Source organism: Aptenodytes forsteri, unplaced genomic scaffold (assembly GCF_000699145.1).
Source record: "Aptenodytes forsteri isolate BGI_AS27 unplaced genomic scaffold, ASM69914v1 Scaffold175, whole genome shotgun sequence".
NCBI lineage: Eukaryota > Metazoa > Chordata > Aves > Sphenisciformes > Spheniscidae > Aptenodytes > Aptenodytes forsteri.
Window position 1 is genome coordinate 1,365,354 of NW_008794723.1, and position 27,115 is coordinate 1,392,468.

A 27,115-nucleotide genomic window follows, 5' to 3' on the forward strand; every position below is an offset into this window, starting at 1 on the left:
GAATAGTCACGTGTTGTATGTGACTATTAACGTCAATTTAGTAATAAATTAGTTTTGTGTAGACATTTTAAGTATCGGAAATACGAGCATGTAAGACTACATTTTCATGAAGCACTGGAGATGTAACTGGTTTAAAATTAATGTCTAGCCTTTATACTGGGGTTAGAGTGCTTCAGAGTCCTGCTTTAAAATTTAAAGCATGTCCCAAAGGCAGAAAGCTTTTTTTGAAATAAAAAGCTTCCTTTTCACAAGATTCAGAGGACATAAATTTTAGTGTTAATCTTTTCAATACGTGAGAATAACTTTTGGAAATGGAAATGAGCTGACACCTAATGATGATTTAAATGTTTAGCAATTTGTCACAAAAATTCGGGTTTATTCATGGAGAATAATGTCAGCAGAAAACACTGTTGAATCTGATGCTGTGGCACATATGACTTAATCTCATGCACGCGCAGGGTCTACTAACTTAAGTATGGCTTAACAGTCTTTTCAAGAAAGGCATCTAGTCTTGATTTGCAGAGTTTGTACGTCTACCCTGCTCTTTGAGCTGGTGGTTAAGTGGTTAAGCTCATGGGTAGAAACACGTGCCTTATTCCTCGTTTGTTTTAGTCCGGCTTCTATTTCCAGGCACTGCTTCTTGTTTTCTCTTTATGTTCTAGACTCTTCATACATAGATTCTCCCCCCCAAGATACTAATGCACTGTGATCAAGTAGCCTCTCAGTCTTCTTTTTGCTGAGCAGAATGAGCTCTTTATGGCTTTCACTGCATTTTCTCCAGCCTTTAAGTCAATTTTGTGGCTCTTCTCTGCAGTAGGTCAATTTTTCAACATCTTCAAAAAGATTTGTTCACAGAGGAAATTGATGTGATATTCCAGCATCGGTCCCACCAGTGCCATATATAGAGCTAAAAATCACTGATTCCTACTCGTGTTCCCCCTTTTACACATCCAAAGATCAATTTAGTCCTTTTATGCCATGAAATTGGGTTGGGAGCTCTTGTTACTTGACTCTTCTCAGACTTGCAGCTTTTCACGATGCTGTTCTCCATCCTGAATGTCAGCCTTCCTCATTCCCACCTCTCTGAGGCCCTGCTTAGCTTTATGAAAAGAAGTTTTATTTTAGTGGTCCTAGCCAGCCAGAAGAGCCAGCCCAGTACCTGTGACTTGTTTGGTCCTCATTACCTTTTGCTCTGTTAATCTCTGTTTCCACAGGTCTGTTACAAGGTCAACATTTTCCTTCAAGAACTTTGGAAGAAGAGGATTCCCCCCTTAGAAAGACACCGATAATACCAAATTGACAATTACTCGAACAGATTAGATATTCCTCAATTAATCTGCCTATTCTTAGCCTGTTCGATATTTGCTGTCTGAATACTGTACAGGGAGAAAGTTGAAGTATTTTGTCACATGCTGTTGAAAATCTATTACCTTATCAATCAAATGTGTAATCCTGTCAGAGCATGAGATCAGGTTTGTGTGATACACTCGATTTTCTAGAAAATCATCGTATTTATTCTTATCTCTTTGATTCATGATCAGTTTAGTTAGATATAATCTTTCCATTTTTACTTGGGATTGATGTCAGGTGAATGTCCTGTAATTACCCAGTCATTTCACTTGCCCTTTTGATAACTGTCACATTATCAGCACTCTTTCTGAAATACCCATGTGTTATTAAAAATGAATGTCAGCAGGGCAGAGACTTCTGGGCGCTCTCGAGATGGTTGAGTGTTCGGTTTCCTCCTGACTTTGAAAACCCTTATCCACTAGGGAAAGTCTAATATCCTCTCCAGGTAGTAGGCAGTCTGCGTGTCTTAATCCCCATAGGGGATACCTCTTGCCAAATAGAAAACAGAAACGCGAGCCATTCCCAAGCACTCCCTGCCACAATGCCACTCTTCATTTTCCCTGGAAAGGCTGTGCGTGGCATTTGTATGTTCCAGTGCATAGCGGGCAGCTTGCAGAAAAGCTGGGCATAAATTGAAGCAGGTAAAATTGAACTCTGTGTCAACAAGTAATGGAGCACCACATTCACTGGACATGAAAGCAAATAACTTATTAAAAGATGTTCTCTTTTAATGGAAACAGTGGCTACAGAAATTCCAGCGGGCTTGGAAATTTAGGCTTGCTTTGCGAGAGCTGATTATTTTTACTTGAGTGGAGGGACAGTGTTTCTGGTAGAGCGTAATGCTCATTATAGTCTAAGACTTAAAGCATTTGGTGCGTCACCTTCACTATTCACTTCACCGATCCGTACCCTGATGCTGTCCACCAGCACAAGGACATTGTATTAGAAATTAGGGACTGCTTTGTTTAAGTTCCTAAGATGTGGAGAGGAATTGGTTTCTTTCTACCTGTAAGAGCTATTATTTTTATAAACATATATTTTTTTAATGAGGTGGGAAGCTGGAGCTTATGTAGGAGTGTCACTGGTGACCTTAGTTAGGTGTCTGCTCTTCAGCCGCAAAAATGTGAGAAAAGGTCACTGATGCCGGGTGACGGAGGAAGTGTGTGTATTGCCTGTGGTGCGAGGCATGACTTTAAGCAATCTTCAGCTTAGCCCCAGTTGTCATCACAGTTCCTAGTTCTGTATTAATTTGCTTACCAGCTACATGCTGAAGTTCCCTGTCAAGCTGTTAAAAAACCTGGGTTACTAGTGCTGTTCTCTGGACAGGTCGTGAAAGAGTTTGATACCGTTGCCAATATGAATCTTGCTGCGTAAGATCTGGGATGTGAACTCTGAAGGAAAAGAGAATGCGGTTCAAAAATAACAGATGATTAAATTAAAAGCAGCAGGCAGCCTTTCAAACCTTCATTGTATGGACCACTACTAATGAAAAATTCAGAGGCAGATTTGGCTTGATGACAGCACTGGAGCTTCCTTCTCCCAGGTAGTAACTGAGCCAAAATGTTTAATTCTGTGTGTAAAGCTGCTACCGATTGAAGCGGAATTTGTTTAGATAAAGAAAATTGGAATTTGTTACTCTTTAAGAAATCCGGTAGCTAAACAGGAATTACTAAAAGTAGTGTGTGTTATCAAAAGAAAAAACACCAGTGAGTAGCAAAGGGAGAGTCGTTTTTCAAGGTAGTCTGCCACTTTCTTTTTTGTTTCCAGTCTCCAGCAGTTGGAGACCGTGCTGGTCTGCTTGTCATGCTTGCACAGCTCGGCTAAGGAGCCCGTGATGGCAGCTCTTGCTTTCATGAATTCTAACCTCAGCGAGTGTTTAATCATGCCTCAAACGGATTGGCTTTTCAGAGGAAAAACGGTGTTTCTGTTCTGGTATTGCTGTCCAGCTTAATGTAATGAGTGATGGAAACACTGTGCCTGAGACACATCCATCTGCTTCCCTCCAGACCATTTTCTTTCTGGCTTTTTCTGCAGTCTAAAGTTATCAACCCAGAACACTCACTGACGATGGGAACTTACTGCTGCCTTTCCGTACGTGCTGGCATCTCTGCTTCAGCCGAAAGCGTGTTTCGGCTCCTGTTTTTGAGCCGACTGGAAATGGGAAAGAAGGCATTAAGGGGTGAGCTTAAGGGTCTCATCCAATTTAAAAAGCTTGTATTAGCGCGACAAGTTGTAAAAGCGTCGAAGTGGATGCAGAGTCGGCGTCTTCCTAGGGACCTGGCACAGGTTGCAGCCTGCCAGGACTTGACCGCACACGCTGTTTGTAGGTTTATCCCCCACTTGAGTATTAAGTCACCTTTTTCAGTTGGTGATGGGGAGGCAGTATGGCTCTGAGACCTTGCCCTTGCATTCAAGACAGCGGAGAAAAGCTTTGGGATCGGTTCCAGCTTTCAGAGACGTTCTTCACGAGAAGGCACTTGAAGCAGTTTGTGCCTTTGCCGTCTCCGCTGATTAAACGTAACGGTACTCGTGCAGCCTGCGGCTCCTCTCCCAGATAATCCCTGCAGCTGCGGAAAGTGGGTGCTCGTGCCGGCGTTCTGTTTGTCTGGACTCCGCCAAGGGCAAGCTGAAGTGTAATGACGCTCTAATTAGCTTGCTCCAACTGCACAGTGCTAAGCTCAGCCTTAACACCGAGCTGCAGTTAATTAAAAGACGGGGTTGCTGAGGTTGTATTAGTACGGTGTGTTTGCCACTAGATGAAACGATGGGAGAAAGGCAGATGACTTGTGTAAATTGCCAGGGGTAGGTGATTACCTGAACGCTGCGAACAGCCCCGTTTGGAGATCACTCTCCTTCCCAGGTGAGCCAGGAGAGAGTCAAACCAGCGAACAAAAGAGTTTTTATCATTATCAGGCTGCTGAGCCAGCCTGTCCCCTGAATTTCTTAAAGCTTTTAAGAAGAAAAATCTCTGAGCAGATAGGTGCACATGATTCATTTGGCAAAAGCGCTCAGCCGGCTTCCCAGAGGGGAACTAAAATAATTTTCACATACAAGTAAAGCAAATAGCCTGTCTCTTGTTCATCCTACCAAGTATTATTGACTAGTGCTGAGTAAGAGATCTTTGCAGAGTGTTGATGAAAAGGTTGGCAACTCGTACCGCTTGGTCTGGATTATTGCAGCATGGCTGTATAATATTGAATTGCGAGGCTTTTAGTAATCTTCACAGGCTGTTCAACCTCAGCCACTAAGCCTAAACTAAAACTTTTAGAAACTGCGGTTCCTGCTCTTAAATACTCGCATAGATGTACTCCAAGAACCGGAGACGATTTCAGTATATGTTAGATTCTTCCTGTTAATGTGTAGAACAGATATTACCTCATAAGATCCAGCTGAAATGTTCCACTGTGGTGGTATTTGAGACTAGTTATATTTGGCTCATCTTTGTTCCATATCCAGTTTTACAACTACCAGATGACACCCTAATGAAACATCAAAGAACCCATGAACTGCTGCACTTAAGCGCTCTCTGAAAGATGTATCCAGCGAGTTACAGAGCTCCCGCTCTGGATGCGAAAGAATTTTGACCATAGGGCAAAAGTGGCTTTCATCTTTTAGACATCGCAGCAGCAGTGCAGTACAAATCCTAGCTTTCATTTAAAACAAAACAAAAAAAAAAAAGAAAAAAGCTGTTTATCAGTTTTTTTCAAGATAGTTTCTTAAACTGTCTTGAGCCCTTTTGTTCTTTACTTAATAGTAAGTTTGGGAAAATAGATGAAGAACCAGTCTTGCTGAATAAAATCCAAAATCACTTCTAAGAATTTTTTCGGAAAGGAGAATGGAAGTACTTTGGAAGCTACCGAGCATTTAAATATTAGCAATACATTTTTGGATTTGCCAGAGAAGCTAGCTGGATGGAATGAACACATTTTCATCCATGGCTGGGATGGAACCTGAAGTCACCGTTCATGCAGTGTTGTTTCTTGTTCAATCGTGACAAAATTAATCCAATCTGGATGCTGAATCTAGATCTATAAATATATTTATTATAATATAACAAGAACTTAACAGTAAACATAAACTATATACAATACCATTACAGATAACCCTGTTTTTAATATTATTCACAGAAATAGCCAGTTTTGTTCCAGTGTGAGAAATGAAGAAATAAGCTAAATTGGAAATGTTGAATGTGTTTAGGTCTTGTTGACAGGTAGCACCTCCTTTGGAGGCAGACACACACCAACACTAAAATTAGTCCTGCCCCAGGCAGTTAGAAACTTGTGCTCCAATCTTTAGGTTCACACTTGCACCCTGTTTCACATAAATACTTTAAATGACATACTAGTATATAACTTTGTTGTGCTTATTATTTTTTTCATTAAAGAATAAATAAAACAACTGCATAACAAAGGCTGGAACCTCACTGTCAAAATGAGACTTGAGTCACCCTACAGCTTGACTCAGCTAACTTGAGCACTTTTTCTTTAAATACTGCAAGATACAAATTTTGTTTTTTTCCTTTATTTTATAAATGATTATTAATAAAATAAGATGATTAGCTAACCATCTGCATTGATTTCCCCAAAGCTGTAGGCAGACCTCCCTCCATATAAAAAGGCTAGCGTATTTGGTATGAAATTCAACTAGATATTGACTGTAAGATCTCACCCACGCCCTGTGTAGGACCCTCCTTCTTGAATTACCGTCACGGCATTTGGGATTTGAGTCTGCAAAGGCAAGTATGGCAACTTTGTTCCCTCTACTTGGAAAGAAATCAGACAATCCTCAGCTCGGGGTTACTGCCTATTTGTGAATTTTAAGATTCTTTCCCCTGCCCCCTTTATGTTACCCGGTCCATCTCCCATTTGATCCTTTTATGTATAAATTTATAAAGAATTTCCACATCACAATGCTCTCTGGATAGACAATATTTTAATATATATAAAAATATAACCCCTGTGCTGTGCATATACTTACAACTCTACATAGTAATCATTTTAAGTCTCTTATACTGGGCTTAAGTCTATGCATTTTTCTACCATGGGATTTAAACTCGTGTGTTTAAAATCTGTAAATAAGAGAAGTACAAGGTTTCCACACCTATGGGGAAACTTGAAAAATAAAATAAAAAAACTTCTCAGACTTTACATAAAAGATAGTGGCGCATATCCCAAGGTAAGGAATTTTGGTTGAGAGCCGAAACTGAGCGCGTAGCCACAACAGGAGGCATCTTCTCCATTTGATGAAACCATGGAAATCTCACACTACACTGTGTGTTTCAACGTGATCCCAATCAGAAGTGAAGAGCGGGTTTATCAGGAGAATGCCTCTGGAATCGCAACCGTTTTCATTTTGCATTACAGGAATCGAGAACTGCCAAGTTCGCTCATCAGCAGAAACCGGGAGGAAAAGGTTTAGAAGCCCCACCACCACCTGTGGGCATGGCCACACGTGCCTACACAACTATCACCGGGAGCAGAAACTCATCCAGCCCAACAGATCTTTTTTTTTTTTCATCATTTTACATGGAATTTATTACCAACGGCTATTCTTCTTCTCCCCAGTCCCCACCTCACCCCCCTTCTGGGCTCTGCTCTAGAGAACTGAAAGATTCGTTTGATCTGATGGAAGACTGACATCAACGTAAGCCATCTCTCACACAAGATTTCTCTCAGTCATTGGTATTGAAAAGCATGTATTTGTTAAAAACAAATGTAGGAATCAAAGTGGTAAGGACACTTTGACCTTTCAAATAGATAGATGCCTAAAGTGTAATAGTAAAACTAATCTGCATGGTTATTTTAAGAATCAAGCTTGAGCTCTAGAAGTAAAATGCAGATTTTTTTTTTTCCTCTCTTCCCCAGCTTAAAAAATATGTGAAATTCTATTGCACCTGGGTTGACCAAAAGCCGATGTCCAGAACAAGTGTCACTATAACATCTAGTGACACCCTTGTATTATTAAGTTACAATATCTTACATAGCACGGAGCTCTCTGCTCCTTGTTCACCAAAAGGTGAGGATGATTTTTCTACATTCAATGTAGACACTATTCAAGACTTTAGAGCAATATGTTCACTGGCTGGCTTTGCTGCTTTTGTTTCTTAAGTAGTAGTATTCTTCTTGCCTGCTTTCAACAGATACAAACAGTTCTCCATCCAACTCCTGGGTAACATCAGCCACTCTGAATGTACTTCTTGATTACTACGCAGCCGTGTCGAAAAACAGGGCAGGGCATATTTGGTAGAAGTGTCCATGTATTCGTTTTAGGGTCGTAGGCTTCCATGTTTCCCAGGGCAGGTCCTTCGCTGCTAACGATCCCACCAGTGGCATAAATTTTTCCGTCGAGAACCACAGCGCTGTATTTTTTTAAAAAAAGAAAGATTTAGTTAGTCGTCTTGCCCAACAATTGTCTTTTTAGGCTTAAAACAAACCCAATCTTTCTTAACAAGGGGTAAACGATGAATACACCTTTTATCTATATAAAACTGTGTGTGCATTTCTCTTCCCTCTCCCTTTCTCTCCCCCAAATTAATCCTTTTTGTGTTCCCGCCAGGTAGGTAAATGTTGTCTCTAATTTAAACAACAGAAATTAGTCCAAGTCAGATGTTTCTCCAGCCCACATGTAGGATCTGCAGCAAATGTAGCAGGACGATGCGTCCCTCTAACACCATGCACGTGCAAAAGCAATCCAAGCAATTTGGGGTCCCTGCTGCCTCAGTTGGAATAAACCCTTGCTTCAAGTTACTCCTCTAATTATCAATGAATGCTGCAAAGCAGGGAAAAAAACCTCCAAAAAATGCTCTGTTGTTTCAGCCCCTTCCATGGTCACGCTCTGGCACAGGAGCCTGGAGGTCCTGCTGACTTGTCCTCCTTGCGCACGCAGGGGAGGTGGTGTCACGTGGAAAGCCAACCCGGGGCACACGAAGCTGATGGTTGGGGATGTGCAGCTGAGGGATTGGCAGGGGAGCTATATGTTGGCATCTGAAGAAGACAACAAACCTTACTTCTTTTTTAAAATGAAAGTGTTCGACTTCAGACATCTCTTGCAAATCAAGGATAATGAGGCTGGGCTAATCCCGTGGTCCATAGGCTCTTGATAGGAGGGAAGGTGCATAGGTGTGGAAGGTATTTGAAAGAAAAATTGCCCTTCAGCCTCACCTCTTTCTCCTCCTTCCACTTAACCCCTCAGCCTCTCCAGCAATCGTGCGTGGGGCATGACACTTGCTTTGGGCTAATGAAGACGGACAACGAGGGGCTGGGCTCCCACGTGTGTATTTGGAGAGAGCAGAAGGGCGACAGAGGCAGCAGGCAGCTGGGTGGGAAAAGCCTATGCAGGGCTGCCGTGTTCTCCATGCTGCCTTCCCACTGCGCGGGGGGAACCCAAAAGTGGGGGCGGCTCTGCTTTTCATCTGCCGGGAAGCCTGAGTTTGCCCCCCAACATTTAAAGATGTTGTTAAGCTGGATGGGGTTGGCGGTGGCTTTGCTGGTGGTTGGGGTCCCTTCCACGCGGTCTTCTGGTGGTTGGGTCCCTTCCAAGAGCAGCCGGTGGATGGTTGTGTTGGGAAGGAAAATGGAGACTTGGGAGAGTGCATGCATGCCAGAAGACAGCAGGGAGAAAAAGAGGGAGGGGAAGACAAGAAATGAATTGCAGCCAAAAAGGTGGCCTAGATCTAAGAAGCTGGAGAAGGGTAGTAACTCTGTAGGCTTGGTAAAAACGAAGTTATTTCTTTAGCTAATTTTGGAGCAGCGGGAAGAAGAATGAAAAGTGATAAAGGCAAAAGACAGAGAGCGCTGGAAGACCCAGGATGAACCGAGACTAAAATGGCACCAACAAAACCACGTGTTTCTGAAGAACACAAAACTCTGATGTCCTTGTGGAGAAGCGGAGCCTGAGGTTAAAAATAAACCCACAATGACAACAGTGAGGACTCAAATAAGCCTAGTCCCTGGGTACCGCCAGGAAATAGGAAATAATGAGAATCTTGTCAAAATAACTGTTAATCTGAAAGGAGGAGGAAGGAGAGAGAGACTTGAAACACTTGATTAGAGCCTATCCACAAATCAGCAGGGCTGGATGATACATAGCCCAGGGTCCTGAGGGAGTTTGCTAATGAACTTACTGAACCACTGGTAATTATTTTTGAAACGTCAGGGAGAAATGGGGAAGAACAAGGACTTGAGTAAAGCAAATGTCATCCTGAAAGACAGCTCTGAAGGAGAACGAGCCCAGCTCCGAAGGGTGGGCTCTGGTCCCTGTGACCAGGAGGGAGTGGAGGTGGCAGGACCAGCCGACCCAGTAAATCAGACAAAATTCCCAGGCTGGGAATTACAGCTTGCAAAATATGGCATAGGGAGGGGGTGAGGATGGTCCCACCCCATGCTGAAGCAGTCCCGATGTGGTGGAGGGGCTGCTGAAACCAGCAGGATGAGAGTTGAGAAATGAGGCCATGAGGTAGTGGTTGCTGACTGTGTTTCACTTTGTTTTCCTAACAGTGAAGCTGAAGGAGATGGAAGCTTATTTGAACTGGGATGTGGTTTGGGATGTGCCGGGCAGAAGAGGGTTCAGTGTCAGAGATGGACTGTAGTACAGAGCAGCTTTGCTGCCTTGGTTCTCTAATGAAATGCTGATCAGTCATTAAAAAAAAAAAAAAACCTAAACAAAACCTGACCCCCAAAAATCAAATGGATTAATTTAGCAACTTCATTGGGTGAAGTGGGAAGAAACAAAGAAACTCCCCCAAAAGAAGAAAAGATACCCAGGAAAGATCCGGCTGCAGAATTATCAATAATGGGTAATTAAAGGAAGTGCTAGTGTGGTGCATGGAGCCCAGGGCCCGTTCCATCAGTGTCGATGATCAAGGTCCACTGCCTGTTACTGGCCTCAGCTAAGTTTTAATTTACCGGTGTAGACACGCTGGTGTAGATGACAGCACCTCACACCAGCACAGGAGAGGGCCTTAGTGGCTGTTACCACTTACATACGGGGCATAATACTTACTGCTCGTTACCTGAGGAGACTGCTCTGCACAGAGCTCTTGATCTGGATGGGAAGAAGGGGATGGACAGAGGGAGGACTCTGTGCGGAGACCTTTCCATCTACGCTGTAGGTGACCCTGGGAGCAGGAACCAAGCAACCACCAGCCCTTCCTAGCTGCCTGCGTGCTGCGTAGTGGAAGTCTGGCCTTAAGTGCCCAGTATCCCCTTAGGCATCTAGTGTTAGGTCTCTAAACGGGGATGTGGGTGCTTTATAAATGCCTCTATAGTATCTGAGCTGCCCACATTTCTTCTAGTAAATTGTCCTCTGTGGCATGTAGCAGAGGACATTAGCTCTACCCTAAGCCAGAGCTGCTGCCACCTTAGAGCAGCTGAGTAGCCAAGCACACCTTCCCGAAACAATCTGCGTCCGGGTTCTTCCCCAGCCCATGCTCTGGATTAGGGGTTACAGCGAGTGGGTGAACACTGCTCTTGTTCTCCAGCACCTGGGCTACAGCACTGAAAGAAATTCCTGCCCAGCGGCTGCGACAAGCAGCTCAATACTGTAGTCTCCCATCATGGTGCTAATATGTTGGGGAAGAAATGGATGCTGAATTCCACCCTCTGGAAGACTGTATAAATGGCGATTAGAGTAGCTTCTGCCCCCTCTGTATGCAATTCCCATAGATAAGATTGGCATAATGCTTAGCTTGTGAGTCATGCCTGAGGTTAAGAAAAACAGTGAGCTACTCCTGCTATCAAGAAATAGGCAGTTCTAAGTACGCAGTGGGTACTTGCGTGTGCAGGGGACTTCGGAGACATTCAGGCATCTCTGGGGCTAAAGTGGGAGGTAGGTACTTAAGATCAATTAGGAATTCAGTCCTAGATTGTTGCTACTTTGCAGTATTAGGGCAATCACTGCTAATTTCTGGGACCTTTGGGAATAGGAAACTCAAGTGGGCTCTAAAACCTTGAGGAAAGTGAGTGGAAAGGAGTATGCTCATTGCTCTCTCTTCATTACTGTGACAATATTTCTTTTCTCCCCTCCCTTCCATCCCATCAGCTGTAAAAACATCGTTACCAAGGCTGACGTACAAAGAAAGAAATAATTACAATAATTAGGATGCGAGTTTATTGCTTGGTGCCATTAATCCTGAGAGATAAAATGATTACAGGCTGTCAGAGCCTGAGAAGGAAGGAAGCTCCGCGCTGCAGAGCCTCACTGCGGGGACACAAAACCCCCAGCAGCTTCGGGGGCAGCGACCTCCCCAGCTAAGGAACAGCCGGACCCCCGTCTCTCCAGCAGCACGCCCGGGGTGAAGGTAATCGGCATCAAAATGGCGGTCACTTCATCCACTCCTTCCAGGAAAATACGTTTCAGCATTTTGCAAATTGTTACCCGGGAGGCTAACGACCATCCTTTCTACTCCCTGGGTAATTACTGCCTTCATCTATAGCCCTGCAGCCAAGTCACCTGAGGTGCCAGGGCGTCCTTCATTGCCCAGATCATGAGCAGTGTCACAGGATCATGCTGTGACTATCCCCCGACACTGCCACCGCTAGTCCGGTCCATCTGCTGACCTCCATGAAGCTATGAATCACGCTCCTAAGAAAATCCCAATGAGGCTGAGGGGCACCAAGGGCTGGTGGGGACCTGGCTGTCCACGGTTGGAGTGCTTGTGTAATCTGAACACCCTTTAATTCTCTTCTCTGCCTATCCACCTTGCAGTCCTTCCCCAGTTTGAGCAAACAAAGGGCAGAGAAGATCCCTCTCTGACAGCTGGCCATTAAAGGACTTGATGGACAAAGCAAATGACTGAATCATAAAATCACAGAACAGCCCAGGTTGGAAGGACCTCGAAAGATCACCTGCTCCAACCCTTCATGGGAAAAGGACACTAGATGAGATTATCTAGCACCCTGTCTAAATGCATCTTGAAACCCACCAGTGATGGGGACTCCAGCACGTCCCTGGGGAGTTTGTTCCAGCGGATGATTGTTCTTACTGTAAAAAATTCTTATATTGAGATGAAACCTATCCTGGTGCAACTTGTACCCATTGCCCCTTGTCTTTTCCATATGGCTCCTTGTGAAGAGAGAGCCTCCATCCTCCTTGTAGCCGCCCTTTAAGTGCTGGAATACTGTGTGAGGTCCCCCCCTGAGCCTTCTGTTCTCCAGGGAGAAGAGAGCTAACTCCTTCAGTCTTTCCTCACAGGGCAGGTTCTCCAGCCCTTTGATCATCTTTGTGGCCCTCCTTTGGACCCTCTCCACTCTGTCCACGTCTTTTTTGAGTTGTGGGGATCAGAAGCGGACACAGTGCTCCTGGTGCGGCCTGACAAGCGCTGGGCAGAGTAGGATGATCACATCTCTATCTAAGCTAGTAACGTCCCTGCGGATGCAGCCCAGGATCTGATTTGCCTTCATTGCTGCATTTGACTTTGCACTGCTTTTTAATCAACCTTTTTAATGACACCTGAACACCAGCCTTGCTGTCTGCTCAACCACTTGATGTCTCTGCAAACCCTGCCCTACCCGTGCTCCAGCTCAGGCATAGAGCACCAGGGCTTGACACACACGAGCCGGGGGCCCTTGCTCAGGCAGCTCAGCTGCCATTCACTTGGTGGCCACCTTCCCACCAAGAGTGTTATGGACCCTCCACTTTTCATTCAAAAGCATCTTATAGTGAAAGTCTCCTGATGGGCAGTAATTTGGAAGCAACCCAAAGCAGAGGATGTCAGCGCCTCTTTTCTGTAGTGTTTGAGAGCCGAGTGCCTGGGAACTCCTGCTCCAGCCCTTCTCTCTCCCAGTCGTGATGGCTAGACATAGAACCAAGCAGTGGGACTACCAGCAAAGTTTGTTAATTTTGATTATTATCACTTTAAAATTTCCTGTTTAGTCCTAAAGATCACATCAGCCTTATCAGAAAATGTTAAAAAAGGAAAAAAATAATCCTATACTGTAATGTCTAGGGTTATAAAAGAGATTTGAAACAGCTGAATTAGCATGTTGTTTTGATTCCCTGAAACTTAATATCTTCTGAGTCCACAAACAAAGCTCCTCTCCCTCCTCACTCCTGCCTATGCATGCACACAGTCTCACTAATTTATTTGGAGCAGTTCCATAAAGGTTATTAAATATTATCAGTTAGATAGACACAGAATCTGCTTAGAAGTAGAAAAAAATCCCCATGTTTATTAGTGGATGGATTTCCTTCCTGCCCTAAGATTTCAGGAGGGCTTTACTGGAGGTGGAACTGAACGATGCTCGTCAAGTAGGTGGAATAAGCACTAGGGTAAGAATAGCCTGCAGGGTACCAGCTACCGCGGGAAGCGGCTCCGTGCGGTGCTAGGCAGAGCTGCAAGCGCCCGGTAAGCTTTTGCTTAAACTGGGGACCTTTTAGCGAAACCTGCATGGTGGTTTGCAAAACCGAAGTGAAAGGCATCGCCGCCGTCTCCGTGGGTGGCGGTGCTCAGGGTGCCAAAGCGTCGTCCTGAGTTTGGTGGCGGTGCTGACAACCTGTGTGATTGTTTGTGGCCGGGTTGCCAGCCAGGTTGTTATGTTTGAGACGGCTCGAGCTTGGGTGGCTGTGTTGTGCTGCCAGAGGTGTCATCTTTACAATGAGATGGATAAATGAGGGTCCAGATTAGTCATGGTCAATTAGGATGGATATCATGCCACTTCTTGGAGCGGGATTATTCGTGTGGGTGTTTTGGCCAAGCTCCAGTTATATACTCCCCTACTCTGTGAGCACTTTCCCTTGCTAATGATCCAAAACCATCATGTGGCATTGTTACTTGTTGCTGAAAAACAGAAATGTTTTATTCCAAAGTCCGTTGCACACCAGTAACGACCTGAGTGCTCTGTCTGTATCAGTTACACTTTAATGCACACCGAAATCCTTCATGTCATCAACTGCTACAGAAATTATTGCTATTAATCTGGTGCGGCAGTTCTCATCCGCTGTCCGTGGAGCATGGTCCCAGCTACACGTCTCCTTCCAGATATGCTGGAAGATTTCGGTTTTCCCTTCTGGACCACAAACACTTCCAGCTGCAAATGCTGCCTGCTGAACAGACCAGCCTGTACGTCTGCGGGCTTGAGAAATGCGAGGCCATTAAGGAACCATGCTCCGTAATAGCTTCACCTGGGAATATCTGTCCAAACAAGCTGTGCTCTACCCCCTTCCAGTGCCTGGAGTTACCATGAACTTTGCAATGAGGAAAGGAATCAGCTGGGGGAGTCTGCAGCTGGTGCCCTACATTAGCAATGCCTAGTAGTTAAGCACAGGAGTCACCATGCTTCACTGTTCAAGAACAAGGGCTTATTTAAAAAGAAGAGGGGAAAAAAAGAAAAAAATCCACAAACCAACCCTGTTTTTGTGCTGTTCAGCCTGAGTCGGAAGTTTTATTAAAGATTTCTATTCGGCAGAACCATCTAATAAATCTTACTGGTTAACAGTCAGAGGAGGAAGAAAATGCTTTTCTGGTGTCTGTTGGGAATTGCTGGTACTAAATTAGCTGCTCTAGAATTATTGCTGGCACCATCACGCTGCTGCTGTTGCCCCGTGGAGGCTCTCTGTAGCACATGCCTGTTTGCACGCCGCCTGCATCCTAAGCAAGCAGAATAAGGAATTTTTAATTGTGCACAGAAATGCATTCAGTATTCTCTTTGCTTGTGGAAAAATAAATGCCTGAAGGGCATGGTGGGAAGGGAGAGTGCCTGCTTGCAAAGGCAGGACTTGTCTGTGCTGGAGGGGAGGGATGTCTTTGCAAGTCTTTCTGGAGGGAGGTGTCCAGCAGAGCAAGGTGTGATCATCTCAGCTCTTCATCCCCATCGGCTGCTGCTTGCCGTCACCGCCTCCAAAGATCCCGCAAACTTGGAGCTGCCAAACCGAGACGGGGTCCATGCGGCAAACAGGACACACTTACCTGATGTTTGGGAAATGTCAAATATTTCCCTCATGCTCACACGTGGCATGGAAGATGTTCAAGACCTGCGTGTGAACTCTCAGTGAATTTTACAACACTTCAGGCATATTATTGCTCTTTGCCCACTTGGCACCATCCCTCAAAGGGTTAATTCTAGGTCAACACGTATTTCTTATTGACTTCCGTCAGGCCAGGCTTAATCTGAAAATGATGCTCAATTTGCTCTTCTGTTGATTGTGAGCTGGAGACCCGAACCATTTATTTTTCATTTTTCATTAAAAATAATTTAACTTGATCTTAAAACCATTTGAACGGACCTTTAACTTTTCACATGTGGGGAATGTCACACACATTTCTTTTCCCCGTGCTTGGAGCCATCATGCTCCCTAGTCACTAACATGTAGAAACAGTGCAGATGATAAAAATAAAAGTGATGCGGTCAAGATTTTTCCCAGCAAATTTGGTATCGAGTGATTCCTGGTGAGAGGAGATCAATAGCATGCAGTTAATTTTCAAGTTGTTTATGTTGCTGCTTTTAAACCACGTTTTTTGTGATCCATGCTAATGAGTGGAATGAGGAATTTATAGATTCATAGACTAAGGTCAGAAGCGATGTCTGTTCTTAGTTAATCTGAGCTCGTGTATACACAGGCAATGGACTTTTCTGCAGGCAGCCTCTCTCTTGGAAACGTATCTAATCTCCTCTTAAAAACACCGAGTGTTGATGAGTTCGCCCCCTCCCTCGCTGGTTCTCTGTTTAATTATCCTTGCTGTTGGGAAAGTGTCTCACTTCAAGGCTGAGATGTGTAACTTGACTTTCTAGCCCTTGTAACCTGCTACGTCTTTGTCTGAGAGACTGAAAGCTTCTCCACTTGCTCCCAGTGATCAAGTCACCTCTCAGCCTTTCTTTGATAAACTCCTTAAATTTCACGTCAAAGATTTGATTTGCAACCCGGGGTCATTTTTGCAGCTTCCCTTTGAACTTCTGTGGATATTTCCACATGTTGTTGCATGGACCCAAGACCTGCATTCATCTCGCCAATGCCGTATGCAGCAGCACTCTCTCTTCCCAGCTTCAACTTATTTTCATTTCAGTGTTAGGGCTCGTATTATATATCCATTGACCTTTCATCTACCGCGTTGCGATGAGAGCTCGTGTTGTGTAGCTCTGAGTGGCCTCCTTTATGTCCTCCTCTGAGTGCCTGACTTTCTAAGGGGAGCAGGGCTGCTATGCAGGTACAGCCTGCGATTGTGCTTCCTCCATGTATTACTTTGCATTTAAAATACTGCTGCTAGCTTGAGACCGTCTAACTGAGACATGGAGATAACTGGCTAAAATAGCTCCTTCTGTAATATTTTTTAGCTACCAAGTGTTATGCCACCTGCAGCCTTTACCCGGAGAGGTTTTCTGTTACCTGGATTGTTGGTAGATATATTAAATTGCATTGAAGAAGAATCAATGCTTGCTACCGGTGGCCTTGCTCAATGATATCTTCTCATTAACAACTACATTTTGAGATCTGTCAGTGAAGCAGATTTAATCTCTCTAACGTGTGCCTTGTTAATTCCATATAATACCAGCCAAATACCTTTGAGAAACCGCAGTATATTATAGCATCACAGTTGTCTTTAGCAGCCAGGTGTGTTTTATTAAAAACCAAAACAAAGAACCCAATTTCCCCCCAAAAATGCAAAAGACAACAGGTTGGTTTAACAAGACCAATATTCCAGGAAAGCGCATTGATTGCTCTTCATTATATTATTAGCATCAAGTTATTCGTTGATGAAATCCCAAATTAACCACTCTGGTATTTTGCAGAGGACCCAACATGAGGCTAAGTGAGCCCACTTAGCCTGATGTTGGTACTTTGCAAAATTAATTGCTGCACTAAAATTCTCCCTTTCACCTTTCAAAATATGGAAACACTTTGGCAGTGCCCTGATCCATCCTGAACTGTAACAGTTATTAAAAATCAACATTAGTGGTTTGATCAGCTTCTCAGCAAAGTCTCTAAAGACGCCTGCGTCTAAGACGGCCGGGTTGCCTGATTTGAGCACTTAATTTCTGAGTTCACATCTTTCCTTGCTGTCAACAGTGACCGCTTTTGGTCCCTCACAGCAGAATATGGAACCAAACCTTCTTGCTCCCTTCCAAATACAGATGAGAAATATCCATCCGATCAGTCTGTGTTACAGTTTGCTACCTCATCAGCCTCATCAGCAATGGTTTTATAACTGATTAAAATTACAAATTTGATCCCAAAAGGTTTAAAGTGCCTTTCTTTTTACTCCTATTAGCCCTTAGTACTTCACTGGTTCCCTCAGCCTCCTGCAGCACACAGCAGCCAGTTTTTAACCTATTTGTTACTGCTAACCTCCCATTTTCCCTCTTTCCATACATACCGATTTATTTAGTTTTTGTCATAGGTTTTACATCTTCTTTTGGCTGAAACATTTTTCCTTGACCATTTCCCAGCACACTTAAGAATTTTTGAAATTGTGCCTTTTTTGGCATCCCCTTGGGATGTGCTGAACTCTTCCTTTTTTCGGTGACTATCCCACTATAAATGTATGTTTCCAGTGCACTATTGCTTTAGGCTTTAGAAAAAGTGTCATTTAAAAGTTTGAGGTTACTTTTTACTGACGGGTGTCATATTCTACTTAAGCAAAGCCAGTTTATTACGGTGCCTAATATTTAGGTCACCGGTTTACTCTCCTTGGTCCATCACAGGGTCTCCCACTGGATTGCCTCTGCAGGATGCAGAGCAAAGCATCACTTCACGTTAGAAACCCTGGGAAGCATCTGGTGAGATGCTCAGCCAACAGCCCCTAGTTGAAATCACCCATGCAATTTCTTTTGTAGTGTATTCCAGATACTTAATTAACAGATTTTTGTTATGTTTTACAAAAGAGAGATGTTCAAAGAGCAGTTCATCCCTCTCTGTGGGAAAATACAGGAATGCATCAAATGTGTAAGTCCCTCGTGTTTCATTTTACTGGTTAGCGCTCTAATCCTGAGCTGCATCGTACCCTTTATTTCTGGTTTTCAGGAGAAAAATATCATTAGCAGCTGCCTGAGCACTGCAGGCTCCTCCTCATCCCGCTTAGCCTCCTGCTAGAGTGGCAGGACAAGGAAGACCTGTCTTTAGCACAAGACGCACACAGCCGTGGCCACCCGGGATGGAGCCGGCTGCTCGCACCCCTTTACTTACAACAAAATATGCTTCAGCAGCCAAGAGAGGGCGCTCCTTAAATTAATAAAAGAAAGGGGAAAAAAAGGAGAAAACCAGAAAGAAACAGCAAAAAGAGATAAACTAAGCATGCTTTCTTAAAAAGGAATTTTCTCAGCTGCACCAAAGCGAAAGGTTAAATGCAACAAGTTAAAACACGGAGGTGTTTTTCAACGGTAGGATCGGGGCTAGGGACACCCCTGGTGCAAGGAGCAGAGCTGTTGGCTGAATGTTTGGGAGATGCGGGTCCATTGTGGGCCCAGCTGCTGCCCCATCGCTGCTATTCCTCCCACCCCAGCCAGTGTTTTGCCTGGGCACTTGCCCGGCACAACCCCTCCGCCCTGGCTTTGCTCAGTGCCTCAAGACGCTGCTGCATCGGACATCAATAAAAAACCCTCACCCAGCGCCCGCGACAGCGTTCGCAGACCAGTGATGGCTTTTCCCTGTGAAACCGATCGCTCAGCCAGTCCCCAGCACGGGGATCTGCTCTGCGAGGGGCTGGCGCTGTATAAAGCCTGAAACAAGCCCGTCTTTCTGTAACAGCCACGTACTTTTTAAAAGGCCTTTTAAGTTCTGCCAGTACCTGCAATGGGTGCCAAGTTTTATTTTTGTCAGCCAATTTGGGAAGTTTGTTAAACCTGTGACCGGGATCGGGGAAGCGAGCCCAAAAAGCAATCAAAAGCATGTAATAAATAATAATTAATATCAGTGTGTGGTGCTTACTCAGTATTTTTTTTCTTTTAAGGATCTTTTAGCTAGTTAGTAAAAACATGTTCCACATTATGGTAGTCTTTCCTGCAGCAGGTATTTATCATGCTCCAGTTACACATGGCAAACTGAGGAAAACAGCGTTCCTGTAGTCACCGGAGGAGCCCAACACACGTCCCTCCCCACGATCCATTGCGCCTGAACGTGAGGAGACACATGAACCATAGTAGGGTCCTGGATGTGCACTTTGGGAAATGCTGTGTCCCTGAACACGTACAAAAAAGAGATGAGGAAACCCCCCCACACACCTCCATTCCCCTCTCCCCTTCACTGTTAGGTTGTATTAGCTTATTTATCAGCAGAAAATGTTAAAGCACCGGTAATTCAGTTTTAATGGTTTTTCTCACCTGCAGAACTGCCTGGAGTGGTTCATGTTGGGACCTGCTTTAATATTGCCTTTCTCTGGGTCATAGATGGTGGTTGCTCGTGCATAAGCTCCTCCAAGAATAAAGATGAACCCATTGAGAGTGACTGCAGGAGCATATTTGTTATCTGTCAATGGAAAGCAACACTGAGATCAGTTTTAGGCTCAGGTTTGGAGACTGGTTTTTTATTTATACATTCCCCTTATTTACAGATAAGTCACGTTTCTCTAAACCTCCAAGGCTAGAGAAAGAAAAATGAGGAAACCTTTCCTGGTTTTGTTCTCCTCTCTCCAAGTTCTCAAAGGCACTTTTAAAGTTCACCAGTCCTTCATCCCCCAGTACACACCTCCCTCTAAACTGGTAAAGTACAACTGTCCCCTCCTCAAGCCTAATGGAGTCACTGTGAAAGCTCCACTCTTACATATGAAATTAAGATGTCAAGTTGTTTCAGAATTTTGAATTGCTGCAAGTTTTAACTCGGATGCTTCCCATGCTTGTGCAGCAGCTAAGTTCAGAAGAAACTCACAGTGCAGAGACCCGCTTAGTAATATCCAATAGTTGATTCTCTTTTGTATTCTGCTTTTGCTTGTGGGAAGGTCACCCACATAATCCAAAAGATTTTCTGAGACCCGATTTTTTTTTTTGCCTTCATCTGTCTCATAAATTCACCTGCATTTTTATTTTCAGATGTGTGTACACCTCCAAGCACTCCTGTATTTTAGCAACAAACTGTGTGAGGTTGCAGTTTGAAATTAAGCAAGTCCCTTATCCTAAGTCAAGTTCAATCAGAGTTTCTAAGGATGCTTGAAAATTCTTGTGTTAGCTGTGGCATTATTAGAAATATTGGTAAAACTAACCATAAATTATTGAATAAAATAATTCTAATTTAATTAGTTGACTCGTCCCGTATGCTGCTAGCACGCCATATGCACATTATTAAATATGAGCCAGTTGAGCTGAAATTTCTCATGATGGTGTCTGTCTTGATGCGATACAGTTTTTTTTAATCCACATTTCAGTGAAACCAACAGGCAATGTCTGGGAACAAAAGACGGGAAAATACATTGCTTTATTTGAGTTAAAATAAGCCTCACAACCAGCTCTCTAAGAAGCAAGAGCCTAAGCCCTTTGGGGGCCTTCACGCATCTGCGTGAAGCAGATGTTTCCTGAGTGGCTACCTTGGTGTGAGGGGACACTTCCGTGAAGCAGATGTTTCCTGGGTGGCTACCTTGGTGTGAGGGGACACTTCTATAAAAACTATCCATGTGTAGCTATATGTTAAAGCCTCTCCAAAATCTGCATTTTTATATGCTCAGAAAAGCGTGATCCTCTTGCATCTCCAGTGGAGAATCAGCCTGGACACAGTCCTGCCAGCTTCAGCCCCTGCAACCCTCCTCCTCCCGAGTGCGGGGGGTCAGGGCCAGCATGCTGGAGAGGGGGTACGATATCATCTTTACCACGTTCTTACTTCTCTGCTAACAGCCTCTACATAACGTTGAAGGGGTCTATATGTTCCTCCCAGATCTGTAACACTATGACTCTGTCCTTTTCGGAACACAGAAAGAGATGGGCTTAAACTAGCCCCAGCAGCTGTAGTTTTGGCATTTGCTTACCTCTTGCACGGTTGGTGTGGCAACCCTGAGGTTCTTGTAAAACCACCTTACACCACTAAATATTTAACAAGAGATTTAATTTGACAAAAGCTGATGAATTTATCCAGAAGAGAGATAATTTCCTTAACTGGGGTTTGAACTGGTTAAACTAGAAGGAAAATAGAAGGTTTGTGTTGTTTGCTTCTGTTCCAGCACGGCCATGGGGTGGTCTGGCTCAGTTCATCTCACCCTACGTTGGTGCGTGCCCAGGGGGACGTACAGGGGTGCAGCACCCGGTGTGAAAACAGACAAAAGATGTTATGGCTTAAAGTTGGGCTCCTATTATGCTGAGTATCTAGAGGCATATGTCAAAAAAACACGGACGTATTAGGAAAATGTCACTGATCCTTGGGAACAGATGGGAAGAAACTAATTCATCCAGAAAATAGAACAAGGAGTATTCAGTTTCTTCTCGGTGCCACTAAGTCACTATAATTCATCAGAAAGACTTATCTGTCCTAACAACCCGTCTCACATCCCTTTCCAAATCAGACTTGCATATGTGACATTTTTTCCAGTTAAGACACTCATCAGAAATTTTCTATATTTAATTATCACATCTTCCTGTTTTTTTTTCTTTGACTAGCACTATTTTGCAGGAGAACGAAACTCTTGCATAAAAAAAAGAACTCAGCTCCCAAATCTCACAAGGAAATTATTTGGGGCTCCCTCAAGGCAGAAACAGCGACTTCTCAGGAGACTTGAATCACTGACTTCACATTCCTTTTTGTTAAAGAAAGAGAGGGAAACCCCTTGGTTATTTTTATAGTGACTTTTTTTTTCTTTTCAAATAGGCAGTCTGATATTCTTTTTCTTTCTTTTTTTAAGAGGCAATCGTGTTTGATTCTCATAAATTTTTCAATACATCACCTATCTGTTGTCTTTTTACTGCTTTTGGCTTTAGCTACAATTTCATAAATTGGTATAAAGTAAGCCTGAGATAGAGAAACAGAGAAATCTCTGCTGTTTCTTTCAGGAAGGGAGAAGTTCACAGCAAACAGTCTCCTGATCCTCATGAAGATATGGCAGAAAGACACGAGGGACACCCCTCCAGAGACAGGTAGAGAGGAGAGCGGGTTTTATTTTTGTTTTGTTACCATGGAGGCAGAAACTGTTCACGGATACAGGGAGCTTGGAAAACTCAAGCCGTCATTCCTGCTACCTAGGTGTGGGTGACCACCTTCAGTCTTTAACCTTACTTCATCCTAGGTGCTACCCACAGCCTTCCCTTGTTGTTGTCCTTTCCAGGGCTTGGGTAACCTCATGCAAACAGGAGACTCCAACTTCTGTCACTGCTGGAAGTCCTTAACATGCTCACAGTCCAAGGTGGTTGGGGAGCCTAATTTTGCAAAAGCATGTTCTGGTTGGGCTTTCTGGTCAACGCATGGGGCAATGCTCATGGGCATGAACATGAGCTCCTGTGGGTCAGAGGCTTACCGTGCGATACAGCAGGGACACTGGTTATTTCAAAAGCCTGCTGAAGAGAAGGAAGAAAGGGGAGAGGAAGCATGGAAACAGAGAAACAGCCTCTTTCCCCTCCAAAATTCAAGCGTTGGGGCTATCGGATATAGTAATCTATTTTAGGCTGGAAAATCTTAAATGGGATTTGTCCAGGACAGGAAGCACACTTGAGATTAAAAGGCAGAATAAATGTAAAGGAAATAACAGATAAAAGGTATTCTTCTCTCCAAGTGTATAACATCGTAACATCATTCTCCTTTGCTGTTGCTATAGGAAAATATGCGAGTATTTCTATTCTAGTGACAGGTCATTGCGGGAAGGGGTATGCGCTCAGCGACAATCCTTGAGCCGGAGGTGTACTTCACATAGGGTTGATAATTTAACCTAGGGGTGTGCTCCTCACTTAGTAACGACAGAGTGCTGTCTGTGATGTGTTTCGTGGCTCTCGTATCTCTCGGTACATTATATGGTCAAGTAGTACAGTTCTGCTTTCCCATCCATGATTGCTTAAAGATCTTATGTTGCCTACCAGTAAAGCACTCGGTCAGAGCCTGAAGTGGAATTAAAATGAACGGCAGCAGCACTTCATATGGAAACAGGTTATTAAAACCAAGCTAGTCAAACATTTTTATCAGGAGGAAGAAATGCGGGCATGCCACCAGTCCAGATATAACTCCAACCGAAGGGCCTCCCTGCAGGCGCGGGCGGCCGGTGGGGGGGTTGATGCACATGATGAAGCGAATTGGAGAAAGGAGACTAGTTAATACAAACTAAATTTGGTTTTAATAGTAAGTGCCTCTTCCCCTCCCTGAATACTATGCAGACAAGCTCAAGAATGGCATAGTAATGGATAAGATAACATCCTGCGGCAGACAGGAGACTGGTCTGATCCTTAACATAGCTCATGAGGCCAAAGTGCAGATATTGCAATTAACAGCAGGGTCTCAGATGTCAGCCCTTCTGGCACGGTGCTGTCAGGCTAGCTGATTTCTCATAACTACACAACCGGCTGCAGGGCCCTATGGTTTCCCCAATGACCCTTGAGCAAACCCTCCTCAGAGACCCTGAAGTTGAGCGTCCTCACTTTGTGGCTGCATTTTGTGTATGTGTGGCAGGGATCACCTGTGCCAAAGCAGAAGGCTCCACCTGCCATCGTGGGGCAGTTTCAGCATCAAATTTACAGGCAAAATGTTGATGAACTGAAGACAGTTGGACAAAGCACGGCCACACAGATGAAGCGGAGGTAGGAAGTGAAAGGGAGGACATCTGATAAAGGGCAAACACAAAAATACTAACTTTTCTGGGTAGAGGGCAGAGTAAGTATGTGTAGGGGGAACGCATCAAGGAGTGGAAAAAACTATTCTGAATGGAGGATATGGCATATACAGAGGAGAAATGGGTGAGACAAAGGAAAGTAAAATTCAAGCTTACTACTGGGAAAAACCCTAAGAACTAGTCACGGGAAGAAAAAATACGTTGAAGGATTAAATGAAACACTCATTTTTTTGAAACTTCTAGGTGAGAGCCGGCCAAACCCACACACGGGTACCAAACTACTGGCCTTGGGGAGAGGGCCAAGACATATATCTGATTTTTCTTGTAAAGTCCAAAAATAAATTCATGGGAATCATTATGCATTTTAACCAAAATAAGCCATGGGACAGTGCAGTAAAAATGCACAGATGCTGCTAACACTGTTTTCCACATATTTCTTACAATCTTAGCTCTCTGATTGTCCCACTTTGGTCGGACATATCACTGCAGGAGTAAATGGTATGGTGAGGAACTAGATACTTGGATTAGAAACCAGAAATGCTCATAGATCTTTGACCTCTGTGTTCCCATAGTTCTCACCAGATTTTAAGATTTAGTAGTGGTGATGATTAAACACTGGTTTTCTTACAATCCAGAAACATTAATAAAAACCTGTAATGCCACCAGTACAGACACTGGCTGTTCAGGGTATCAAAAAAGGTATATTTTAGTGCCCTGGCATGAAGGCACAAAGTGAACTAAAAGGCAGTGACAAGATAATTAGGCTTACTTACAATCACTGACTTCAGCATGTCTATGGCCATCTTGTTAAATAAGACAAACCTCAGGAGGCTGGGCATGAAATACATTTTTAGCAGAGCTATATAGGACAGCCTGGCAAGAAATGGAAAGGCAGGTGCTGCAAGTATGTAGCCGGGGTTCATCTACTGTTGTAGGACTTTGGCTCGACAGCAGCAAACTTCTTACAGCTCAAAACACAAGAAGGGGATATGCAAGGTGGTTTACCAAAAATACGCAATGTGAAAGCCCTGGGAGGCTCCATTACCCCAGTAACATCAAGCTGTGGGCTGCGCTGCTGCAGGAACATCTGCCAACTCCAAAGGTGGGGAGGACAGACGCAGGGCAAAGGATGGGGCACTAAGAAAGACCCTCTCCTCTCCAAACATGGATGTGTGTAATCACCACCTACCCAAAGGCTACCACAGCACCCACGTGCAACGTGTTGCTGAGTGTCATACCTACTGCACGCAGACATCCATGTCCCAACACCTCCTGGCAGATGAAGGCTAAAGAATAAATGGAAACTGGGAGTGAATTCGCTGCTTATTCCTAGAAGAAATCCAGGCAGAAGAAAGCAGGGCTGAGCTGCGTGGACTTACTATCAGTCCCCACTCCGTATCTCCTCTGCACAGGCAGGATGACAGGATCCAGCCTGCTTCACCTCCATTCAGATTAGCCAAAAAATGACCCTCCCCCTTGCCTTAGTTGATGGCAGTGTTGCCTTGGGTTAGGTGGGCACACGACACTTTGGAAGAGATGGACCTGTTGGGTTCAAACGTGTGCCATGCTGTGTTCAATGCAGTATCATAAAATACCACAATGACTTGAGACAGGTACTACTGGTCTAAAAATCTCCAGAGACCTTGGACATCTGTTGCATATCTGAGCATGCTTGAGGTGTTTTTAAATAAACCATTGTCCTATTTGAAGTCTAACAGGTTTCACTGATCTCTGGGGTGACCTTAACCAACACAACTCGCCGTCAGATGTCTCAGTTGACTTATCTCAGAGGGACACCTTAAGAATTCACAAATTAACACAAAAAGGCTCCGAGGCTGTCAAAGTCACCCCAGCAGTGATAATATCAGGGTTTATCTCAGCTCCATTTTGTAAAAAGCACCCCAAGACTCCTTCTACTCCCTCTTTGTTTTAGATAAATGTTGACTGTACCACACTTGGCATAGCATCCAGTTCTTGGGGGATACTTTACAAATACAGGTGATACTACGGTTCTTGTAGAGCTGGTAAAATTAAAGTATATTTCCAGTATTCCCACTGCCTTTTAGTGAAGATCAAGCATCACATCAATTCAGTTTCCCAGACGTTCTCCACTGGGGTGCAATTTTTCAGGCTCTGTGTTATTTTACTTTATTTGCAAATAAATTGACGTTATACATTTCCCAACAAAGACACACAGCAACTCTGCATTTCATCATATATTTTATGCCTTCAGCTTAACTAATTAACTTCACTTTCACCAAGAAAACATAAATATCATCTTTTAACTTCACCGGTGTCTTTCATGTATTTTTGTTAGGAAATAATAGTACACGCCCATTAGCACAGTGGGTGACGAACCCAACTCTGGATGGTTTGGATGATTTTTTCCAAGCACGCATGGTGTTGATGCCTGCTAGACAGTATGGCGAGCCCAGGGAATGATTTCTTAGCCCCTGTGGCACTTGTACTATTTTGGTAAGGAAAAGGAATACCTCTTTGCATAATGCATTCATTTTTGCAATATGCTGTGAGTACAGGAAAATCTCATGCTGTCAGTCAGTGGATTAAAGGAACAGCAGCAGCTGTAGCCATGTGATGGAAAAAGCCAGGCAATAGGGTTATTTGCACTGCTGTATTACATAAACATGACTTTTGCCGGTTAACGCCCTCCCGCTGGGCGCTTCATGCTGCATCATATGCATGTCATGTTATGTTAGGCTGGACACAAACAGCAGCAAGGCAGTCGGAAAGCAGCAGCTCTGCCTGCACAGGGGAGGCTACAGCCATGGCTCTACCAGCTCCTCATGATGTGATCTACTAGGGAACCCCAAGAAAAGAGTCATAGTAATTGTTACAAGCTACAATAAAAAGAGCAGCTTATTTTAGCTTTCTGAATATGCTTAGGCCTTACCTGAATACCTTATAAATATGCTTCTATAATTTACTACTTGCTACTCCTATTGCTCTACCAGGCTCAATACTGAGACTGATTTTTTTTAACCGAAGCACCTCATGTCACAGTTTCAACACAACCAAGAGGTTTAGGATGGTGAAACACTGGCACAGGTTGCCCCGAGAGGTGGTGGATGCCCCATCCCTGGAAACATTCAA

General features: G+C 44.0%; 1 protein-coding gene across 1 annotated transcript in view; it reads right to left on the bottom strand.

The window, feature by feature from the left end:
* Nucleotides 1–5,371: 5,371 nt before the first annotated feature.
* The window catches only part of KLHL29 (kelch like family member 29), a 145,578-nt gene continuing 123,834 nt past the window's right edge, over nucleotides 5,372–27,115 (bottom strand). Inside the window, exons 9-10 of the mRNA XM_009273877.2 lie at nucleotides 19,599–19,743; nucleotides 5,372–7,708 (exon numbers count right to left, since the gene is read on the bottom strand). Of these exons, the coding sequence (XP_009272152.1) occupies nucleotides 7,525–7,708; nucleotides 19,599–19,743 (329 nt within the window). The 3' untranslated portion in view covers nucleotides 5,372–7,524. The remainder of the gene's footprint in view (nucleotides 7,709–19,598; nucleotides 19,744–27,115) is intronic.